The 24,777-nt window shown below is 48.1% G+C and overlaps 1 protein-coding gene across 2 annotated transcripts in view; it reads left to right on the top strand.

Moving 5' to 3' along the window:
* Positions 1-24,777, top strand: part of LOC134933681 (E3 ubiquitin/ISG15 ligase TRIM25-like) — a 196,527-nt gene extending 171,750 nt beyond the window's left edge. For both annotated transcript variants that reach the window (XM_063929057.1, XM_063929056.1), the window contains exons 2-3: positions 10,230-10,272; positions 24,462-24,777. In XM_063929057.1, coding sequence (XP_063785127.1) covers positions 10,230-10,272; positions 24,462-24,657 — 239 coding nt within the window. In that variant the 3' untranslated portion in view covers positions 24,658-24,777. The remainder of the gene's footprint in view (positions 1-10,229; positions 10,273-24,461) is intronic.

Here is a 24,777-nt window from a genome sequence, read left to right as displayed (position 1 = left end):
AAGTTGCGCAGAGAGTTGGAGACAGTGAGGACACATAAGGGGAAGCATCTGATAAGATCCCTCTTCTGCACAAGTTGCCATATAAACCACAGCTTGTGAAGACAAATGGGGGACTGTGCGCCATCTCAGGATGGCGTAGTTACACTCTTACTGCAAGTTCCTTAAAAAAATTGCTTTTTTGGAACTTGCTGAATGGTATCTGTGTCCGGGTTACGGTCGTTAGGTCGACACAGCTTAGGTCGACAGTCATTAGGTCGACCACTAAGGGTCGACATGCATTAGGTAGACATGTACTAGGTAGACAGGTCAAAAGGTCGACATGAGATTTTCACTTTTTTTGTATTAATTTTTTTTCATACTTAACGATCCACGTGGACTACGATTGGAACGGTAACCTTGCCCGAAGCATAACGATCGAAGCGAGCCGTGCGAGGGGACATGGTGCACTAATTGGGGTTTCCCGTCACGTTACGAAGAATACAACGCCAAAAACAGTCCAAAAACCCATGTCGACCATTTGACCTGTCCATCTAGTACATGTTGACCTAAAGACCATGTCAACCTATCGTCCCTGTTGACATAATGCATGTCGACATTCCATGGTCGACCTAGTGACTGTCGACCTAAGTTGTGTCTATCCAACGACCCGTACACCTGTGTCAGGGACTTGCAGTCAGGGGAGGCAGGGGAGGTAGGAGGCAGTGCCTCCCCTGTCATAATGATTAAAATAATAAAAAGAAGATATAACAGAGTCTGCAATAAATATCTTCTTTTATTATTGTAATAATTTTTCCCCTCTTACTATGGCTGCATAGTTGGGCTGGGAGGCAGCGGGAGAGGTGCCTCCCGCTGCTAACACTAAAAGTCCGAGCAGCGGGGGGCGGGCAGGGGGCGGGGCACAGCAATGGGCTGTGAAAGCCCATTGAAAAATAATTGGGAAGCGGCACCTATACTGGTGCCGCAATGACAGGAGCGTGCATTCAGTCCCGATAAATGCACGTCCCTGTCCGTGCCCCAGCGGATCCAGTGCTGGATCCGCTGTCCAATCAGTAGCGAGCCCCCTTCGCGGCTGCAGCGAGCGCCGTGGGCTGTGTGGGCGCCCGCTGCAGACGGCGCCGCTGACTGACACTAGAGGTCATAATTGACCCCTAGTGTCTGAGCGGCGCTACTATGGGAGAGACGTCATGAGTCATGACATCTCTCCCATAGTAGAGACGAGCCGGCGGTCGCAGACGGAGGACAGCGCAGCAGGGGGGTCATTCCAAGTTGTTCGCTCGCTAGCTGCTTTTAGCAGCATTGCAAACGCTAGGCCGCCGCCCTCTGGGAGTGTATCTTAGTTTAGCAGAATAGCAAACGAAAGATTAGCAGAACTGCTACTAAATAATAATTCCCTGCAGTTTCTGAGTAGCTCCAGACCTACTCACAGACTGCGATCAGCTCAGTCCGTTTAGTTCCTGGTTTGACGTCACAAACACGCCCAGCGTTCGCCCAGCCACTCCCCCATTTCTCCAGACACTCCCGCATTTACCTGGCACGCCTGCGTTTTTTAGCACACTCCCGGAAAACGCTCAGTTACCATCCAGAAACGCCCCTTTCCTGTCAATCATTCACCGATCAGCAGAGCGACTGAAAAGCGCTGCACAGACAACAGCAAATCTACTAAGTTTTGGGTTAAATAATTTAGCGCATGCGCCCTCGTACCATGCGCATGTGCATTTAGCCACAAATCACAGCATAGCGAAAATCGGCAACGAGCGAATGACCATCCAGGAGTGGTAAGTATGTGTGTGTGTTTTTTTTTTAATGTGTTTGTGTTTGGGGCACTGGCACAGCTACCAGGGGCAGAGCAACTGGGGCACAACTGCAAGGGGCACAGCAACTGGTGCACAGCAACTGGGGGCACAACTACAAGGGGCACAGCAACTGGGGGCACAGCTACAAGGGGCACAATTACAGGGGTCACAACTACTGGGGGCAAAGCTACAGGGGGCAAAGCTACAGGGGGCACAGCGACTGAGGGCACAGTGACTGGGGTCACAACTACTGGGGGCACAGCTTCAGGGGGCAAAGCTACTGGGGGAACAGCTAAAGGGGGCACAGCGACTGGGGTCACAACTACTCGGGGCACAGCTATTGAGGCAAAGGTACAGGGGACACAGCTACAAGGGGCACAGCGACTGGGGTCACAACTACTAGGGGCAAAGCTACAGGGGCCACAGCAACTAAGGGCACCACTACTCAGGGCACTGCTACTAGGGGCACAGCTACAGGGGTCACAACTACTGGGGGCACAGCCACAAGGGGCACAGCTACTGGGGGCAAAGCTACAGGGGGCACAGCTACAAGGGGCACAGCAACTGGGGGCACTGATCGGAGTGTGATTGAAACTGGCCATTTTCTGGGAGTGTGCGGAAAAACGCAGGCGTTTGAGGGAAAAACATGGGAGTGTCTGGAGAAACGGGGGAGTGGCTGGGCGTGTGTGTGACGTCAAACCAGGAACGAAACTGACTGAACTGGTCGCTATTTGTGAGTAGGTCTGGAGCTACTCAGAAACTGCTAAGAAATTTCTATTCACAATTCTGCTATGCTAAGATACACTCCCAGAGGGCGGCGACCTAGCGTATGCAATGCTGCTAAAATCAGCTAGCGAGCGAACAACTCGGAATCACCCCCAATATACATTATAGCAGATTCCAGTCTGGCCTGTATGTGGTCAGGGCCGAAACTAGGGGGGGGCTAGGGGGGCAGGCGACCTGGGCGCCGGATTGGAGGGGGCGCCGAGACCCCCTAACACCCGCCGCGGCACTTTTATAACATTGAAACCCCCTTCTCCCGAGTGTTCAGCTCGGGGGGCGGGGTTTCGCGGAATGACGCGATTGCGTCGTGACGTCACGGCGCAAACGCGTCATTCCACGAAACCCCGCCGGAGGAGGGAGAAGGGGGAGCCGCGCAGACCGGACGAGGAGGGAGAGGCGGCTGAAGAGCGGCGAGAACCGCTTCAAATGTAAGTCAGCCCCTCTCCCTTCCTCTCTCTCTCTCTCCCTCCACCACCGTCCTGCCGCAATGTGTAAAATGGGGACCTGTGCCTGCCGCAATGTGTAAAATGGGGACCTGTGCCTGCCTCAATGTGTAAAATGGGGACACTTTTTCCTGCCACAATGTGTAAAATGGGGACACTTGCCAGCGTACTGTGTAAAATGGGGACCTGTGCCTGCCGCAATGTGTAAAATGGGGACACTTGCCAGCGTACTGTGTAAAATGGGGACCTGTGCCTGCCGCAATGTGTAAAATGGGGACACTTGCCAGCGTACTGTGTAAAATGGGGACCTGTGCCTGCCGCAATGTGTAAAATGGGGACACTTGCCAGCGTACTGTGTAAAATAGGGACCTGTGCCTGCCGCAATGTGTAAAATGGGGACACTTGCCAGCGTACTGTGTAAAATAGGGACCTGTGCCTGCCGCAATGTGTAAAATGGGGACACTTGCCAGCGTACTGTGTAAAATGGGGACCTGTGCCTGCCGCAATGTGTAAAATGGGGACACTTTTTCCTGCCGCAATGTGTAAAATGGGGACACTTTTTCCTGCCGCAATGTGTAAAATGGGGACACTTGCCAGCGTACTGTGTAAAATGGGGACACGTGCCTGCCGCAATGTGTCAAATGGGGACACTTTTTCCTGCCGCAATGTGTAAAATGGGGACACCTGTCTGCCGCAATGTGTAAAATGGGGTCACCTGTCTGCCGCAATGTGTAAAATGGGGAATGGGGACACTTGCCTGTCGTACTGTGTAAAATGGGGACACTTTTTCCTGGATATGAAGTTCATGTTAGAAAAGGCAATTTTTCAGGTAAAAAAGTTCTGAAAGAGATATATATATATACATATAATATTTTTATTCATGTATTTATTTATTTTAATTTTTTTTATTATTATTTTTATTTATTTATTGTAAAATAATTTTTTTTTTTTTGCCGGGGGGGGGTGTCAAATGACTACCTTGCCCCGGGTGACAAAAATCCTAGTTTCGGCCCTGATGTGGTATTATCAAAAGTGTTGACCAGTCAGAAAGCGCTGGATGGTGGGATCAGACCCTGACATACCCTGACCTTTGAGCTCAGCTGTATCTCTGTGGACGTTTTCCTTGGCTCTTTTTCTATAATTCCCACCATCCTTCTGTTTAATCTGGGGCCAGTTATCCTCTTGCAGCCACATCCAGGACACAGTCTCATGGACTTTAAACTTCATAATAATATTTGCAGCTATAGTCACAGCGGCTTGGACATGGAGAGGAGTGCCGACAGCTTTGCCAGGCCCCGGTACAGGGAGGGGCATGGCCAATGGGGGGAGGTGTGGCCAGACCCCATCCTTAGAAAATATAAAAAAATTATCTTATGCTCAGACCCACACACGGGGCACCGGGGTGTGTGAGTGCGATCGCTCCCCCATGCAGGGAGAGGACTGACTGCTGCCTCTTACTCCAGCCCAGCACGCTGTGGAGAGAGGCTGCTGCATCAACAGTCCGTTCTCTCTCTCCCTTCCTGAAGTGTGGCTTACTGCAATTGGGAAAGGGGAGGGGGGTCAGTTGGACTAGGGCCCCGCAACAGGCCCGGGTAAAGAATACCCACTCCGCCATCTTGTTGCCAATGGACATGGTCTTATAGCCTTTACCTTTATTATGCAGGTGTATGCTTTTCTTTCTGATCTCAGACAATGCTATCCTTTGCTTTCTCTGGACCATGCTCAGTGTGGTGCACACAATGATACCAAACAGCAGAGCAACTACTTATCTCTATTTTTTGGCTGAATGACTGATTAGAAGAATGAAGAGATGGGTGATGCTAATTCAAGAAAGCAAACAGTATAAAATATCACTATAATCCAATTATTTATTATCTTTTCTATGGGGTACCAAATCTGTCTAAAGCCTGGTGCAAACTAGGTGATCCCCGCGGACGCTGATATTGGTGGCGGCAGCGATGGTGGGGGGCTGTCGTTAACGAGAACCTCCCTCGTCTGTACATGTTCATTGAGTGTACACACTGGACGAGATTGTGAAATACCTCGCTCAGATTGGCCCTTCTGAACGAGATCTTTTGCTTTCTCTTCTAGTGTGTATGGGGCTTAAGCATATTTGTATATCTCCTATATAATAGCCCAGATCTGTGACTCTGTGCCTGTGTGTATAACGCTGGGCGTGGCTAGAAGCTCTCATTGGGTTAGCAGCAGGTCTATCACACCCAGTCCACAGCTGATTGGGCGAGAAATGCCCTCCCACACAGGTTACATCCAATGGGAGGCTCTGCCCTTTGGCTGCTGTGTTTTCCCAGAGCAGGATTAACAATGGGGCTGATGGAGCTGCAGCTCCAGGTACACACCCCAAAATAGGCCCACTGCATCTGCAGCATCATACCCTCCAACAATTTACACATAAAAATGGCTACAAATTCAAAAAGGGGGCGTGGCCACGGGTACAGTGCCGTGATCACGCCCCTTTTCCTACACTTTCAATGGGAGTTTGGAGAGCCAAAAATTGGTACAGACCATAAAATAGGGACTGTACCTGCCAAAAAGGTGCAGCTGGAGGGTATGCCACTGCATCTGCAGCAAGTCTCTGCACTGTAGATAGGTGGAAAAAAAATCCTTTTACTGCAGCGTCCTATAGGGGTCATTCCGACCCGTACGCACGCTGCACTTTTTTGCAGCCGTGTGAACGGGTCAGAACTGCGCATGCATGCGGGTGGAAATGCGCAGGAGCATCGCTGCCTGGCGATGCCCGTCACCGGGCAGTGACGAGAATATCGAATAAAGCATTCACAGCAGCGAATGCAAGAAGATTGACAGGAAGAGGACGGCCGGAGGCATCAACTGCCCGTTTTCAGGGAGTGTCCGTCTGAACGCAGGCGTGCCCAGCCGTTTCCAGGGAGGGATCCTGACGTCAGCTCCGTCCTGGATGATCGCAGTGGGTGAGTAAGTCCTGAGCTGTGCAGAGACTGCAAAAACTTTTGTTTGTGCAGCTCTCTGCACAAGCGTTTGCAGCCCTGTAGGCGGCGACTACTTGATCGCAGCAGCGCTAAAAGTAGCCTGCTAGCGATCAGGTCGGAATGACCCCCAATGTCCTGCTGCCAGTCCACCTGCCCCCTCCGACATCAATAATCCCCACTCCGTAGGGCGGCGCAGGTGGAACGAAAGCTGCTGCGGCCACCGGCATAGATGTGTATGAAAGCGGTGCAGCGGAAGGCTTTCATAGCCCTCCCTGCGCTGCATACTCTCTGAGCCCTGGAGCCTCCTCTGCGCGTGATGTTACAGAAGTGCCTCCCCACCACAGCCGCGCCCACATCCCCAGAGGCCCTGACTCAGCAACACAGCACCTGGGCTGCCAGCCTGGAAGCCGCGAGATGGCTAATGTAATGGATAGAGTGGCTGATATCGCGGAGGGTAATGTCTGGACGCTGAATCAATGTAAAAGGTGACAGTGCTGTGCAGTGCAGTGGGTGTGCAGTGTCACTGACACTGCACAGCACTCTCACCTTTTACATTGATTCAGCGAGTCAGTCAGTTCTGCCAGCCAGTCACTATTGTTAGTGCCGGTGTCCCAACGCGCCACATTACAGGGAAGAAGATGCACTAAATAAACTATAGCTCCGGTGCTAGGGGCTGCTGGGAGCTGAAGTTTATTGAGTGCATCTTCTTCTGGACCCCCTCCCCCAACTGTGGCACCCACGCACCTGCCTCTTCCCCACCTGTGCCACCACCGCACCAGCCCCACCTGTAGCACCACTGCTACTGCCCCTCCCCCACACATGGCACCCCCTCCCCCATCCGTACCACCCCCGAACCACCTCCCCCATCTGCACCTCTCCCTCACCCACCACTCCCCAACCACAGCACCTACTAGGTGATTCATCAGGCCCTGCGTGCACTGTTCACGCCATTGCAAGAGGCTACGACCCCTTAACCATTGCACACCCTTTGTCCGTGCAATATTTAACCACTCACACAATTATGATTGAAGGTAATACTCCATATAATACAAATATTGCATGCCACAAGGGTTAATGGGGCGTAGCCCCATATGACGGTGTGAAGAGCGCCCGTAGGGCGCGATGAATCATCTGGTATATCTTAGTAACCTACTTTTGTCTCCTCACTGCTGCCCACTTTGGGGGCCGGGGGCCGGTCTGTCACATTATTAGGCCCCAACATAGGAAAAATGCTGCAATTTGTAGGTCCAAGGACAGGGACGGGGTGTAATTATGCAAATAGCATCACTGAATCCCACCCCCTCTGCCCGGAACCACCATTATGGTGATTTTCTCCACATCCTGCCTGATGGGAAGCGGGTAGGATGCGGGAGAGACGCTTACTCTTCTGGGGGTGCAGGAGCTACCCAAAATATTGTGAGTATCCTGCAACATCTGAGAGTAGGTGAGTATGATATAGATATAGCTTATGTGCATTATCAAGTAGCAGAAATATGAGAGTAGGTGAGTATGAGAGCATAGGCGTGCACAGCACGTTTTATTAGGGGGTACACCGTCGGGAGGGGTGTGTCTAGCACCGCCTTTTGGGCGTGTCTAGCGCCATCTATTGATGGTCAACACAATATAAAATATCCACCCTTGTACCAATCCTTATAAAGCAGATACATTGGGGGTAATTCTGAGTTGATCGCAGGAGGAACTTTGTTAGCAGTTGGGCAAAACCATGTGCACTGCAGGAGGGGCAGATATAACATGTGCAGAGAGAGTTAGATTTGGTTGGGTTATATATTGTTTCTGTGCAGGGTAAATACTGGCTGCTTGATTTTTACACAGCAATTTAGATTGCAGATTGAACACACCCCACCCAAATCTAACTCTCTCTGCACGCTGTTTTTGTACATGGAGGTGGAGTCGAGAGTTTGAAAGCCGGTGGCAGTGGCATCCTTGATTAACCCAGGTGTCCGGTCAGTAATGCAGTCCTGACAGGGTGCAGCACAGAGGCGACAGTAATCAGCCTGCTCGGCGATCGCTGCATCAGGCATGTGAGATCGGGGTATGTACAGTGGTGCACGCAGGGGGGGTTTCTGAGTACCCAGAACCCCCCCCCCCCCCCCTCTGTTAGGGCAAATTCTTGTTTTCAGAGACAGAGACAGCTTTGTCTCCGTCTCAATATAAACCGCGATGATCGCAACCGCTACCGCAATCACAGCTGAACTTCCGGAAGCAGCCGCATGTGCAGCGCCCAGGAGGACTAGGCATCGTCATGCATGGTGCGGCTGCTTCCGGAAGATGGAAGCAGGCCCGCATCAGAGACCCCTACCAGCGGAGAGGACGGACCTGCAGCCACACAGAGAGCCCCCTCCAGCCGGCGCACTCACCCCTCGGCGGCCGGCGTAGAGCGTGGACTGCAGTCAGTGACAGTGAGTCATGTCACTCCTGCTGCAGAAATCTGCGCTGTGGATATTACAGGCTCCTCTGATGGGAGCCTTCACGGACACTGCCTGTCAGACTCCGGCAGCTCTGAGCACACACAGCAGCCCTCCCCCATGCTGGGAACAGGGGGAGGGACACAGTGCAGTAGGGTCTGAAGGAGGGAGAGCTGGCCTGTGATGATTGAGAAGGTATGCTCCCCCTGTACAACATGTGTGTGTGTCAGTGTGCATCAGGTCCCTATACAGTGTGTGTGTGTGTGTGTGTGTGTGTGTGTCAGTGTGCATCAGGTCCCTATACAGTGTGTGTGTGGGTGTCAGTGTGCATCAGGTCCCTATACAGTGTGTGTGTGTGTGTGTGTGTGTGTGTGTGTGTGTCAGTGTGCATCTGGTCCCTATACAGTGTGTGTGCGTGTGTGTCGGTGTGCATCTGGTCCCTATACAGTGTGTGTGTCAGTGTGCATCTGGTCCCTATACAGTGTGTGTGTCAGTGTGCATCTGGTCCCTATACAGTGTGTGTGTGTGTGTGTGTGTGTGTGTGTGTGTGTGTGTCAGTGTGCATCTGGTCCCTATACAGTGTGTGTGCGTGTGTGTCGGTGTGCATCTGGTCCCTATACAGTGTGTGTGTCAGTGTGCATCTGGTCCCTATACAGTGTGTGTGTGTGTGTGTGTGTGTGTGTGTGTGTGTGTGTGTGTGTGTGTCAGTGTGCATCTGGTCCCTATACAGTGTGTGTGCGTGTGTGTCGGTGTGCATCTGGTCCCTATACAGTGTGTGTGTCAGTGTGCATCTGGTCCCTATACAGTGTGTGTGTGTGTGTGTGTGTGTGTGTGTGTGTGTGTGTGTGTGTGTGTGTGTGTGTGTGTGTGTGTGTGTGTGTGTGTAGTAAATAAATGGAGAGTGCACGTGTAAGTGGTTAATAAGCACACTCTTTACATAAAACATATGCTCACGTACATTCAAATGTAAAATGAACGGCATGAATGGATCGCTGCAACTTAGCTGCTCCGGTTGTAATGCAGACTTGTCTCAGCGTCCGCTCTGGTCTCGGCAGATGACGTCACAGCGTCCACGTCTAGGCTATGCCAACGCATTTCGTCCAATGGGTGACTTCGTCAGGGGGAATGTACGTGAGCATATGTTGTAAGTAAAGATTGTACTTTTTAACCACTTACAAGTGCGCTCCCCATTTGTTTACCAGTTGTTCTTGCGATACTCGGAGAGCTTGGAGGGATCAGAGCAACATTTTGGACATTTTAAACTCTGGAGCCTGAGGGACTTTGTGCGCAAGGACTGATTTGTGTGTGTGTATATATATATAAGAGCCCATGAGGCAGCACTCCCATATGTAAATAACAGCCCCGATGCCTTCCGATGGTGCCCACCGGCCAGGAGCCCAAATATAGCAAGTGGTGTCGGCAGCACTCCGGTAAAGAAAAGTCTTTTCACTACCTTAGTGTCGCCAACACCACTTCCTATATATGTATATTTTACATATATATTTAAAATATGGAAACCCCCCCAAGTAAATCCTGCGTTTGCCCCTGGGGTACAGGGGTAACTGCCAGTGAGCCCCAATGCCTGGGGGCCCCTCCTCTAGGGATCATGTTCCAGACTGTGTACATGAATTATACATGTAACCCTTACTTCACCTCACAGGGTTACTTTCTACATAGGACAGAGTGCCTCCACCCAAGCAGTGTTTGTTCCAACCCAGGCTTGCTTGGGAAAGCTATTATAAGTAATGTTATATTTACTTGGTCTTGTGTGGGTTGAGTAAGATGTTCACTGTACCTTTTATGTCTGCTTATGTTTTTCAGATTCGGATATTCAGATGACTGAAACAACGGATCCCATTCAACGGTAAGTATTTATTAATAGGACGTTAATACCTTCTCATGTTCTTGGGTTCACCGAATAAACACTTATTTACTTTAGGTTAACAGTACATTACCAATTCTTACAAGCATTTGAAATCATTACCCACAGAATAATGATATAATTTACCAACATATATGTCTATACATAAATTGTTACCTTTTCTACCATACAACAACTTATTTCAACTAGGTTTATCAGATAGATTAATAATACAGTTACTATAACCTTATAATTCACACTGCAGTCTCAGTTTTATGTGTTGGGTATACCCTTTGTTTATCGTTGGTGCACTGTTGGGGCCCAAGTTACCTTATTTACTCTTGTTGTAGTCGTCACATTAGGATGAATGAATTACTAGTAGGGTTCATAAAGATTAGAGGGAAATATATATACATCTTCTGGGTCACAAATTCCGAAGTAGTATGATGTCCAGTACTTCAAATCTACTGATCGCTACGTATCGATGGCCTAGCGTGGGTCTGATGATCTTCTCTTAGCTGCTTTCAAGTACAGTCTTAGGCGACAACGGAGAAGGGTACTTGTCTCTTGCTGCATATATAACTATCCTTGTTATCCATGGAGATTATACTATTAGGGGTATCTGCTTTCAATCTCCTCCAATATTTATAACTTTCCAATGCTTCCGTAGCTCTATCCTGGTGACTATTAGGTTAAATGCAGTCAAAGGGGCCAGCGATAAATACAATGATACCCCCAGTGCAAAAGTATCTCATCCCTCTGTGTAGAATCTCTGTGTATAATATCCTACAGTACCTCAGCCCTCGTGCTGACTTAACAATTGTATGTAGCAATACAAGGAGTATTTCATGGGGGTTACAGAATATCTTCCTTTATTTAGATTATTGCACTGCACTACTGAAGAGAGAATGTATCGGTATAGTTTATGTCCAGCACCGGTTTTCCACTGATACTTATAAGGAACACAAGTCTATTTATGTTCTATATTCTTTATCATTAGCAGTCTCTGTCCCTCATGCCAAGCACTCCTCCCCCAGATCTGGGCTGAACTCAGTATGTTAATATAGGGGCTGGCTCTCCTCTTCCCCTGCAGACTCAACTGGCTAGTACTCCCAACTTTCCCTGAGTTCTATGAGGTGAGTATGGGCACAGTCTCTGTATTATACTCCGAACTGACTATACACCATAATGTCACCTCAGGTGATTATCTCTCTCCCTGCTGGGTGGATGTTTTAGCGCGATGTCTCCTCACCGGTCACCCGCTCCGTGTACCCCGATCGCTGCTTCCACCATCCTCTCCCTTCCCAGTCTCGTCAGCAGCGGCCTTCTCTGGTATAGAGTCCCTCCACTTCTCCTCAGCGTCGCCGTCAGTTAGATCTCCGCCTTTCTTCCAATCGGTGCTCCCCCTGCTCCGGTGGCCGCAGTCCAGTCCTCTTGGTCCGGGTTCACTACCGCTTCTGGTCCCGGTCAATCAACTGACTTCCCCGCTCTCCACAGCGGTGCCTCTGTCAGCTCTCTCCGTTCTCCTCCTGTCAGATCTGTCTCCTTCGCTCCGTTTTTTTTTTTCCCCCCACGGAGTAACAGTCCCTTAACCCCGCGTGCTGCATGCTCGCTCCCCTCTCTGCACACAGCACTTTTGTTTTAGCTCGAGGACACTCAGAAGAATTTACCCCAGTTCCCGGGGGCATTTACATTTACCACCTGTCTACCACCATTGGTGCATAACACATACTTACATGTATTCATACTGTAATTATGTATCATATATATCCATATATATATATATATTTTCCCATAAATAATAAATCTATATCAGTCATTAAGTGTCAGGGTTATACCATATAATACTACCCACCATAGATAGTAACTAATTTGTCACTGTAAACCCCATATTAGGGTTACATACATTATACTTATGTTACATTATCCTGCACAGGACTATGGTGTATTCTCTACAGTGCATTGCTGTTATTACTCTGGTACATTATCATGCACGCACTAGCAGTATATACGGTATATATTTATCAAGGGGCCATGCACGCTCTAATGGTTAGGCAAACCAATGTGGTGGCAGGCCACACCCTCTCTGGATACTGGCCACACCCCCTCTGGAGACTTGCTACACCCCTATACATGGCCTCCTACCATAGCATCCGCCCCGGTGGGCCCTTAATGCCTCAGTCCGATACTGTCTGTGTCTACCTGTAATAAATCAGGTATTACCAAAAAGAAATAAAAGACATAATCAGCATACATTATTCTTCATTGCTATAAGATAACATCAGAACAGAACACGCCCACTCATACTAGGAAGAAAATGCGCTTTTTCCAAGATACATTTTGTGATTACATTGATCTCCAACTCTGTATAAGGCCCAATGTGTATCTTTATCAGTCATACATATTATGTGTCCCTAAAGGGGGTACACGCGGAGATATCCGTGCATAAATTCTAAGCAATCTGACTAGATTGCTTAGAACTTAAGCACGGAAATCTCTGTGTGTTGCCCCACAGTGATAGTGATGCACGTCCCCGCACGTCGCTGTCGCCGGTGCTAGATTGAGCCTGCGTGCAGACCAGAGGCGTAGCCAGAACTTTGTGGGCCCCATAGCAACATTTTGAAGGGGCCCCCGTCCCAATGCTTCTAGAGACACTTCTCTGCAGCAGTTGTTAATGTTATGCCCTACATTAGTGCCCTAGTTCATTTTCTGAACCATAGTAGAGCCTCATTAATGTTATGCCCCATAGTAGTGCCCTAGTTTCTTTTATGAATCACAGTAGTGCTTAAGTTCCCCCTATGTCACAATTCAGAGCTGCCAGTACACATTATGCCGCACAGTACCCCCAATTCACATTATGATATATAGTGCTCACTGTTCACATTGTGCCTCATTACAGTGCCCCGGTTCATATTATATAACATTAAAATGCCCTCCAGTTCATTTTATACCACACTACAATGAGCAGGCCCAGGGGCATACCTAGATATATTGCAGGCCCAAAGGAAAAGGTCTGAAAGAACCCCTACATACCACCAAATGACAAAAAAATAAGAATTTACTTACCGATAATTCTATTTCTCGTAGTCCGTAGTGGATGCTGGGAACTCCGTAAGGACCATGGGGAATAGCGGCTCCGCAGGAGACTGGGCACAAAAGTAAAAGCTTTAGGACTACCTGGTGTGCACTGGCTCCTCCCCCTATGACCCTCCTCCAAGCCTCAGTTAGGATACTGTGCCTGGTAGAGATGAGCGCCGGAAATTTTTCGGGTTTTGTGTTTTGGTTTTGGGTTCGGTTCCGCGGCCGTGTTTTGGGTTCGACCGCGTTTTGGCAAAACCTAACCAAATTTTTTTTGTCGGATTCGGGTGTGTTTTGGATTCGGGTGTTTTTTTCCAAAAAAACTAAAAAACAGCTTAAATCATAGAATTTGGGGGTCATTTTGATCCCATAGTATTATTAACCTCAAAAACCATCATTTCCACTCATTTTCAGTCTATTCTGAATACCTCACACCTCACAATATTATTTTTAGTCCTAAAATTTGCACCAAGGTCGCTGGATGACTAAGCTAAGCGACCCTAGTGGCCGACACAAACACCTGGCCCATCTAGGAGTGGCACTGCAGTGTCACACAGGATGTCCCTTCCAAAAAACCCTCCCCAAACAGCACATGACGCAAAGAAAAAAAGAGGCGCAATGAGGTAGCTGTGTGAGTAAGATAAGCGACCCTAGTGGCCGACACAAACACCGGGCCCATCTAGGAGTGGCACTGCAGTGTCACGCAGGATGTCCCTTCCAAAAAACCCTCCCCAAACAGCACATGACGCAAAGAAAAAAAGAGGCGCAATGAGGTAGCTGTGTGAGTAAGATAAGCGACCCTAGTGGCCGACACAAACACCGGGCCCATCTAGGAGTGGCACTGCAGTGTCACGCAGGATGTCCCTTCCAAAAAACCCTCCCCAAACAGCACATGACGCAAAGAAAAAAAGAGGCGCAATGAGGTAGCTGTGTGAGTAAGATAAGCGACCCTAGTGGCCGACACAAACACCGGGCCCATCTAGGAGTGGCACTGCAGTGTCACGCAGGATGGCCCTTCCAAAAAACACTCCCCAAACAGCACATGACGCAAAGAAAAAAAGAGGCGCAATGAGGTAGCTGTGTGAGTAAGATAAGCGACCCTAGTGGCCGACACAAACACCGGGCCCATCTAGGAGTGGCACTGCAGTGTCACGCAGGATGTCCCTTCCAAAAAACCCTCCCCAAACAGCACATGACGCAAAGAAAAAAAGAGGTGCAATGAGGTAGCTGTGTGAGTAAGATAAGCGACCCTAGTGGCCGACACAAACACCGGGCCCATCTAGGAGTGGCACTGCAGTGTCACGCAGGATGGCCCTTCCAAAAAACACTCCCCAAACAGCACATGACGCAAAGAAAAATTAAAGAAAAAAGAGGTGCAAGATGGAATTGTCCTTGGGCCCTCCCACCCACCCTTATGTTGTATAAACAGGACATGCACACTTTAACCAACCCATCATTTCAGTGACAGGGTCTGCCACACGACTGTGACTGATATGACGGGTTGGTTTGGACCCCCACCAAAAAAGAAGCAATTAATCTCTCCTTGCACAAACTGGCTTTACAGAGGCAAGATGTCCACCTCATCATCATCCTCCGATATATCACCGTGTACATCCCCCTCCTCACAGATTATCAATTCGTCCCCACTGGAATCCACCATCTCAGCTCCCTGTGTACTTTGTGGAGGCAATTGCTGCTGGTCAATGTCTCCGCGGAGGAATTGATTATAATTCATTTTAATGAACATCATCTTCTCCACATTTTCTGGATGTAACCTCGTACGCCGATTGCTGACAAGGTGAGCGGCGGCACTAAACACTCTTTCGGAGTACACACTTGTGGGAGGGCAACTTAGGTAGAATAAAGCCAGTTTGTGCAAGGGCCTCCAAATTGCCTCTTTTTCCTGCCAGTATAAGTACGGACTGTGTGACGTGCCTACTTGGATGCGGTCACTCATATAATCCTCCACCATTATTTCAATGTTGAGAGAATCATATGCAGTGACAGTAGACGACATGTCCGTAATCGTTGTCAGGTCCTTCAGTCCGGACCAGATGTCAGCATCAGCAGTCGCTCCAGACTGCCCTGCATCACCGCCAGCGGGTGGGCTCGGAATTCTGAGCCTTTTCCTCGCACCCCCAGTTGCGGGAGAATGTGAAGGAGGAGATGTTGACAGGTCGCGTTCCGCTTGACTTGACAATTTTCTCACCAGCAGGTCTTTCAACCCCAGCAGACTTGTGTCTGCCGGAAAGTCAGAGAGATCCAAGGTAGGCTTTAAATCTAGGATCGAGCACGGTGGCCAAAATGTAGTGCTCTGATTTCAACAGATTGACCACCCGTGAATCCTTGTTAAGCGAATTAAGGGCTCCATCCACAAGTCCCACATGCCTAGCGGAATCGCTCCGTGTTAGCTCCTCCTTCAATGTCTCCAGCTTCTTCTGCAAAAGCCTGATGAGGGGAATGACCTGACTCAGGCTGGCAGTGTCTGAACTGACTTCACGTGTGGCAAGTTCAAAGGGCATCAGAACCTTGCACAACGTTGAAATCATTCTCCACTGCGCTTGAGACAGGTGCATTCCACCTCCTATATCGTGCTCAATTGTATAGGCTTGAATGGCCTTTTGCTGCTCCTCCAACCTCTGAAGCATATAGAGGGTTGAATTCCACCTCGTTACCACTTCTTGCTTCAGATGATGGCAGGGCAGGTTCAGTAGTTTTTGGTGGTGCTCCAGTCTTCTGTACGTGGTGCCTGTACGCCGAAAGTGTCCCGCAATTTTTCTGGCCACCGACAGCATCTCTTGCACGCCCCTGTCGTTTTTAAAAAAATTCTGCACCACCAAATTCAAGGTATGTGCAAAACATGGGACGTGCTGGAATTTGCCCATATTTAATGCACACACAATATTGCTGGCGTTGTCCGATGCCACAAATCCACAGGAGAGTCCAATTGGGGTAAGCCATTCCGCGATGATCTTCCTCAGTTGCCGTAAGAGGTTTTCAGCTGTGTGCGTATTCTGGAAAGCGGTGATACAAAGCGTAGCCTGCCTAGGAAAGAGTTGGCGTTTGCGAGATGCTGCTACTGGTGCCGCCGCTGCTGTTCTTGCGGCGGGAGTCCATACATCTACCCAGTGGGCTGTCACAGTCATATAGTCCTGACCCTGCCCTGCTCCACTTGTCCACATGTCCGTGGTTAAGTGGACATTGGGTACAACTGCATTTTTTAGGACACTGGTGAGTCTTTTTCTGACGTCCGTGTACATTCTCGGTATAGCCTGCCTAGAGAAGTGGAACCTAGATGGTATTTGGTAACGGGGGCACACTACCTCAAGAAATTGTCTAGTTCCCTGTGAACTAACGGCGGATACCGGACGCACGTCTAACACCAACATAGTTGTCAAGGCCTCAGTTATCCGCTTTGCAGCAGGATGACTGCTGTGATATTTCATCTTCCTCGCAAAGGACTGTTGGACAGTCAATTGCTTACTGGAAGTAGTACAAGTGGGCTTACGACTTCCCCTCTGGGATGACCATCGACTCCCAGCAGCAACAACAGCAGCGCCAGCAGCAGTAGGCATTACACTCAAGGATGCATCGGAGGAATCCCAGGCAGGAAAGGACTCGTCAGAATTGCCAGTGACATGGCCTGCAGGACTATTGGCATTCCTGGGGAAGGAGGAAATTGACACTGAGGGAGTTGGTGGGGTGGTTTGCGTGAGCTTGGTTACAAGAGGAAGGGATTTACTGGTCAGTGGATTGCTTCCGCTGTCGCCCAAAGTTTTTGAACTTGTCACTGACTTATTATGAATGCGCTGCAGGTGACGTATAAGGGAGGATGTTCCGAGGTGGTTAACGTCCTTACCCCTACTTATTACAGCTTGACAAAGGCAACACACGGCTTGACACCTGTTGTCCGCATTTCTGTTGAAATACTTCCACACCGAAGAGCTGATTTTTTTGGTATTTTCACCAGGCATGTCAGTGGCCATATTCCTCCCACGGACAACAGGTGTCTCCCCGGGTGCCTGACTTAAACAAACCACCTCACCATCAGAATCCTCCTGGTCAATTTCCTCCCCAGCGCCAGCAACACCCATATCCTCCTCATCCTGGTGTACTTCAACACTGACATCTTCAATCTGACTATCAGGAACTGGACTGCGGGTGCTCCTTCCAGCACTTGCAGGGAGCGTGCAAATGGTGGAAGGCGCATGCTCTTCACGTCCAGTGTTGGGAAGGTCAGGCATCGCAACCGACACAATTGGACTCTCCTTGTGGATTTGGGATTTCGAAGAACGCACAGTTCTTTGCGGTGCTACTGCTTTTGCCAGCTTGAGTCTTTTCATTTTTCTAGCGAGAGGCTGAGTGCTTCCATCCTCATGTGAAGCTGAACCACTAGCCATGAACATAGGCCAGGGCCTCAGCCGTTCCTTGCCACTCCGTGTGGTAAATGGCATATTGGCAAGTTTACGCTTCTCCTCCGACAATTTTATTTTAGGTTTTGGAGTCCTTTTTTTACTGATATTTGGTGTTTTGGATTTGACATGCTCTGTACTATGACATTGGGCATCGGCCATGGCAGACGACGTTGCTGGCATTTCATCGTCTCGGCCATGACTAGTGGCAGCAGCTTCAGCACGAGGTGGAAGTGGATCTTGATCTTTCCCTAATTTTGGAACCTCAACATTTTTGTTCTCCATATTTTAATAGGCACAACTAAAAGGCACCTCAGGTAAACAATGGAGATGGATGGATACTAGTATACAATTATGGATGGAGTGCCGACACAGAGGTAGCTACAGCCGTGGACTACCGTACTGTACTGTGTCTGCTGCTAATATAGACTGGATGATAATGAGATGTAGTATGTATAAAGAAGAAAGAAAGAAAAAACCACGGGTAGGTGGTATACAATTATGGATGGACGAGCGACTGCCGACACAGAGGTAGCTACAGCCGTGGACTACCGTACTGTGTCTGCTGCTAATATAGACTGGATGATAATGAGATGTAGTATGTATAAAGAAGAAAGAAAGAAAAAACCACGGGTAGGTGGTATACAATTATGGATGGACTGCCGAGTGCCGACACAGAGGTAGCTACAGCCGTGGACTACCGTACTGTACTGTGTCTGCTGCTAATATAGACTGGATGATAATGAGATGTAGTATGTATAAAGAAGAAAGAAAAAAAAAACACGGGTAGGTGGTATACAATTATGGATGGACTGCCGAGTGCCGACACAGAGGTAGCTACAGCCGTGGACTACCGTACTGTACTGTGTCTGCTGCTAATATAGACTGGATGATAATGAGATGTAGTATGTATAAAGAAGAAAGAAAAAAAAAACCACGGGTAGGTGGTATACAATTATGGATGGACTGCCGAGTGCCGACACAGAGGTAGCTACAGCCGTGGACTACCGTACTGTGTCTGCTGCTAATATAGACTGGATGATAATGAGATGTAGTATGTATAAAGAAGAAAGAAAAAAAAAACCACGGGTAGGTGGTATACAATTATGGATGGACTGCCGAGTGCCGACACAGAGGTAGCTACAGCCGTGAACTACCGTACTGTGTCTGCTGCTAGTATAGACTGGATGATAAATAATGATATAAAAAATATATATATATCACTACTGCAGCCAGACAGGTATATATTATATAATGACGGACCTGCTGGACACTGTCAGCAGAATGAGTTTTTTATAGAATAAAAAAACACCACACAAGTCACACGACGAGTGTTTAACTTTTTCAGGCAGACAATCACAATATACTGGTGGTCAGTGTGGTCACTGGTCAGTCACACTGGCAGTGGCACTCTGGCAGCAAAAGTGTGCACTGTTTAATATGTACTCCTGGCTCCTGCTATAACCTATAACTGCTCCCCAGTCTCCCCCACAATTAAGCTGTGTGAGCACAGTCAGATATTATACATAGATGATGCAGCACACTGGGCTGAGCACAGATATGGTATGTGACTGAGTCACTGTGTATCGTTTTTTTTCAGGCAGAGAACGGATTATATTAAATAATAATAAAACCGCACTGGTGGTCACTGGTCAGTCACTAGTATAACTAACTACTATCAGCAAAATTCTGCACTCTCTGAGTACTCCTCCTAAGCTCCAGTAAATGAAGTGTCTCACTCTCACTCTCCTATCTATTTTTAAACAGAGAGGACGCCAGCCACGTCCTCTCCCTATCAATCTCAATGCACATGTGAAAATGGCGGCGACGCGCGGCTCCTTACATAGAATCCGAGTCTCGCGATAGAATCCGAGCCTCGCGAGAATCCGACAGCGTGATGATGACGTTCGGGCGCGCTCGGGTTAACCGAGCAAGGCGGGAAGATCCGAGTCGCTCGGACCCGTGTAAAAAAACATGAAGTTCGGGCGGGTTCGGATTCAGAGGAACCGAACCCGCTCATCTCTAGTGCCTGGACGAGCGTACACAATAAGGAAGGATTTTGAATCCCGGGTAAGACTCATACCAGCCACACCAATCACACCGTACAACCTGTGATCTGAACCCAGTTAACAGCATGATAACAGAGGAGCCTCTGAAAAGATGGCTCACAACAATAATAACCCGATTTTTGTAACAATAACTATGTACAAGTATTGCAGACAATCCGCACTTGGGATGGGCGCCCAGCATCCACTACGGACTACGAGAAATAGAATTATCGGTAAGTAAATTCTTATTTTCTCTGACGTCCTAGTGGATGCTGGAAACTCCGTAAGGACCATGGGGATTATACCAAAGCTCCCAAACGGGCGGGAGAGTGCGGATGACTCTGCAGCACCGAATGAGAGAACTCCAGGTCCTCCTCAGCCAGGGTATCAAATTTGTAGAATTTAGCAAACGTGTTTGCCCCTGACCAAGTAGCTGCTCGGCAAAGTTGTAAAGCCGAGACCCCTCGGGCAGCCGCCCAAGATGAGCCCACCTTCCTTGTGTAATGGGCTTTTACAGATTTTGTGCAAGCTGAATTGTACTACAAATCCAACGAGCAATAGTCTGCTTAGAAGCAGGAGCACCCAGCTTGTTGGGTGCATACAGGATAAGCAGCGAGTCAGATTTTCTGACTCCAGCCGTCCTGGAAACATATATTTTCAGGGCCCTGACTACGTCCAGCAACTTGGAGTCCTCCAAGTCCCTAGTAGCCGCAGGTACCACAATAGGCTGGTTCAAGTGAAACGCTGAAACCACCTTAGGGAGAAATTGAGGACGAGTCCTCAATTCTGCCCTGTCCGTATGAAAAATTAGGTAAGGGCTTTTATAGGATAAAGCCGCCAATTCTGAGACACGCCTGGCTGAAGCCAGGGCTAACAGCATTACCACTTTCCATGTGAGATATTTTAAGTCCACAGTGGAGAGTGGTTCAAACCAATGTGATTTTAGGAACCCCAAAACTACATTGAGATCCCAAGGTGCCACTGGAGGCACAAAAGGAGGCTGTATATGCAGTACCCCCTTGACAAACGTCTGAACTTCAGGAACTGAAGCCAGTTCTTTCTGGAAGAAAATCGATAGGGCCGAAATTTGAACCTTAATGGACCCTAATTTTAGGCCCATAGACAGTCCTGTTTGCAGGAAATGCAGGAAACGACCCAGTTGAAATTCCTCTGTAGGGGCCTTCCTGGCCTCGCACCACGCAACATATTTACGCCAAATGTTGTACGGTTACATCCTTCCTGGCTTTGATCAGGGTAGGGATGACTTCATCCGGAATGCCTTTTTCCTTCAGGATCCGGCGTTCAACCGCCATGCCGTCAAACGCAGCCGCGGTAAGTCTTGGAACAGACAGGGTCCCTGCTGGAGCAGGTCCTTTCTTAGAGGTAGAGGCCACGGGTCCTCTGTGAGCATCTCTTGAAGTTCCGGGTACCAAGTCCTTCTTGGCCAATCCGGAGCCATGAGTATAGTCCTTACTCCTCTCCTTCTTATGATTCTCAGTACCTTGGGTATGAGAGGCAGAGGAGGGAACACATACACTGACTGGTACACCCACGGTGTTACCAGAGCGTCCACAGCTATTGCCTGAGGGTCCCTTGACCTGGCGCAATACCTGTCTAGTTTTTTGTTGAGGCGGGACGCCATCATGTCCACCTTTGGTTTTTCCCAACGGTTCACAATCATGTGGAAGACTTCTGGATGAAGTCCCCACTCCCCCGGGTGGAGGTCATGTCTGCTGAGGAAGTCTGCTTCCCAGTTGTCCACTCCTGGAATGAACACTGCTGACAGTGTGTCAAAGTCAGAAAAATATCACTATGCACACTGCCATATTTGCACCTCATACATGTCCGCGCTGCGCATGCGTGCGCTCTCCCGTGCGTGCGCATACCCGCTGTTACGTGCACCCGCAGGTGCACGGTATGCGTATTTACGGTAGAGTTTATGTGTTCGTAGCGTGCGACTCAATCATTACATATTTTCACTATATAATGTATTTTGTAGATCATGGTCCCTTTGATAGAATCTGAAAGTTTAGTTAAGGTAGCATGTTCCTGGACAAAGAGATCCCTCTTTGTTTGATCCGAAGGGTCCGACAGGGGTCATACAGTGGTGTTTAGTATCCATCGGAAGAGTATTTAATTAGCAATATTCCGGTGTTGGTTTGAAGCGGATTAATCGCTCGTGCGAATAGTTATGGACATAAGAAGTTATGTCCATTTACTATTATTTGCACTTACTTAGCCATGCGGCGGGAAACCTAGTTTCCCACCCACCTGAGCAGTTGGAAGTAGCCACAGCCCACCTGTATGAATCAACCTATGACCTTTTGTTATAATGCGAAGACGAATTCCTGTGTCCAATGAACAATGAGATTGTAGGGACCATTGAATTGTATTGTGTGTGGGGCATAAATAGACAAGCCGATGATATCCAGCTCACTCTCTTCAACGGTTCTCATCACTGATAATCGGGAGCTGGATATTCAGAGGCGCATGCGATCATTCCCCTTGTGCGTAAGTTTTCTCCGCAATCATATTGTCTTTGTTGTTATTGTGAGCCATATCTCTCTCTCTATCTCTCTCTTCTCCTCTTTCTCTCATTTTCCCTTAAACGTAATTGTATTGTATTTCCTGTGTAGTTATCTGGTTAGTTAGTCTATGTTATATTGTAGTGTATGACTTGTATTGTATTATTCTTTTTGCAAGTATAACATTCATATAAGGCGTTAGACCCTAAGACCGGTATCTGTGTATTTCTTATATTGCTAAGTATTCTCAGAGCGTCGGTGACGCCCAAACAGCTTTTAAGTTAATAAGGTTACACTGTGTTGCATTTACACCCTATCACTACACAAAGGTTTACTGCATATTACATTGTGTATGGTTTAGATACAAAGGTTTAACAGTGTGAGCGTCTGCGCCGCTGGTGATCTCCTCGTGGTCCCAAGCGTCCCGTAGCGCTAATAGCGAACCATTACGTTAGTCGGCAGCCAATAGCGTGCCTGCCTGTGATCTCTTGGCCGTGAGCGAACGTAACGCTTGAGCGTCTCGACTACGGCTAAGCGATTGTTACGCAACGTGCGTACCCTTACGGTACTCCATACGTCAATAGCGTACAGTGTTCTTAGACCTCTTAAAGGGTTTTAAATAAGATAAATATTTAGCTTTATCAATTGGCGGCTCGCCCGTCCTTCACATATCTGCACTAGGTAATTACAGCAGACATTATCCATCAGCAAAGGGCGGGAGATCATATTCCTCGCAGTGCTGACGGGATAAGCGTCTGCTTCGCTTGGTAAAGGGTGCTGAAGGAATCTGGGAACCGGAGGTAAGAACAACACGCTAGTGTCTTTTAAAAAAACAAACAAAACTGTTTATTTCTGTCTTGCGTACGCACGCACGTATATATATCTGCATTTCTTTTTCACTCGTGTATTTTCATATATCACTCTCCTGTTTGCCATTTTATAATTGATAAACGTGCTAAGAGAGATTTGCCGCTATTTCATAGTTAAAGAGTAAAAGTAATACATTAAGGTGTAGAAAAACACACACAGCTTCGTCTGAGATACAAGGAGAAATCGGTGTGGTGCTCGGTAGATGATCGGGGATCATCTACATTGATAAACGTGTACATTGTGTTACGGTGGATATTTGCTTTGTGTACACGTGTCTCTAACAAAGGGCCTTTACATACCAAGCATTCCTTTTTGCTGGCTGCATCGGCACCGACTAATATCCTGGGAAGGGACTTATTGTGTAAAATGGGGTGCGTCATTTTCAATGAATTTTTTATTCTAATTTTAAAATCAGCGGGAAGGGTGGTGATATAGCTTTCCCAAGACTCAAAGAATTGCCCCACCAATTTCTCTTTTTGTATGGTAGTTTCTATCCAATGCATTTGAAATAGGTGGTGCAACTTCCCTTTGAATAGAGGTAAGGTAGGAGGATCTTTAAGGATCCAGGCCTGTAGAATGGCCTTTCTCGCAGCCGCACTTATTGCCAAAAGTAATCGTTTGCATCCCTTTGTAACTCTCTGCCCCGACGGAAGAATTCCGAAAATTGCCCATTCCGCCGTGAAGGGAATAAAATTAATCAGCTCTTCCATGGCATATTGCCGTACTTGCAGCCAGAAATGGCGGATAATCGGGCATGACCAAAAGCAATGCATGAGATCGGATTTGGGTGTATGGCATTTGAGACACCTATCCGAATTTGTCATGCCTGCCAAATATTGCTTATATGGGGAGAAATAGGTCCTATGGGTGATATTATAGAACATTTCTTGATACTGTGCCGAAGGCAATAATTTACAGGATTGAAGCAGGCTGTTTAAAATTATTTCACATGTAAGCCTAGGGAAATCAGATGTCCATTTCTGCATCCCATATTGTGATGCAGAATGGTCGAGTAGAGTAGTAAGTTTTCTATAATATATGGACATAGCTCGTTTCGTGGCAGGCAGAGTCAAGAGCATAGTATCTAAATCGTTAGTGAAATCCGCCCCCGAAAGAGATTTGATCACTGAGCTTGCATAATGTTGCATCTGAAAAAATGCTAACGGGAAATCAGAGATAAATGGGTAAATTTCCCTCGCCTCTGTAAATGTCAATGGCTTCCTTCTACCCTCATCAATTACGTGACGTATGTTTTTCAGGCCCCCTTTATTGAACAGCGTGAATGGAAAGACCGCCTCCCCATGTTGGAACTCCGGATTGCCCAGGAACGTCAGGAACAAGGACTTGTGCCCACCTAAATTCCTAGCGCGTCTAAGAGTATGCCATAATCTATATATTGTCCATAGAAGCGGGTTATCTTTCAATTCTTGGTCAAATTCCGCTTCTACCCCGTGAAGGAAAGATATAAGGTTTCTGGACCCCACAAATTGTGCCTCCAGCTGTGTATTAGCATAAGTGTCACTATTATGTAACCAGTCTTTTAAAAACCTCAATAAAGAAGCATGGTTATATTTC

The sequence above is a fragment of the Pseudophryne corroboree genome, chromosome 6 (assembly GCF_028390025.1).
Source record: "Pseudophryne corroboree isolate aPseCor3 chromosome 6, aPseCor3.hap2, whole genome shotgun sequence".
Lineage (NCBI taxonomy): Eukaryota > Metazoa > Chordata > Amphibia > Anura > Myobatrachidae > Pseudophryne > Pseudophryne corroboree.
The sequence above is the reverse complement of the archived record's forward strand: the minus strand, read 5'-3'. Positions and strand labels throughout refer to the sequence as shown.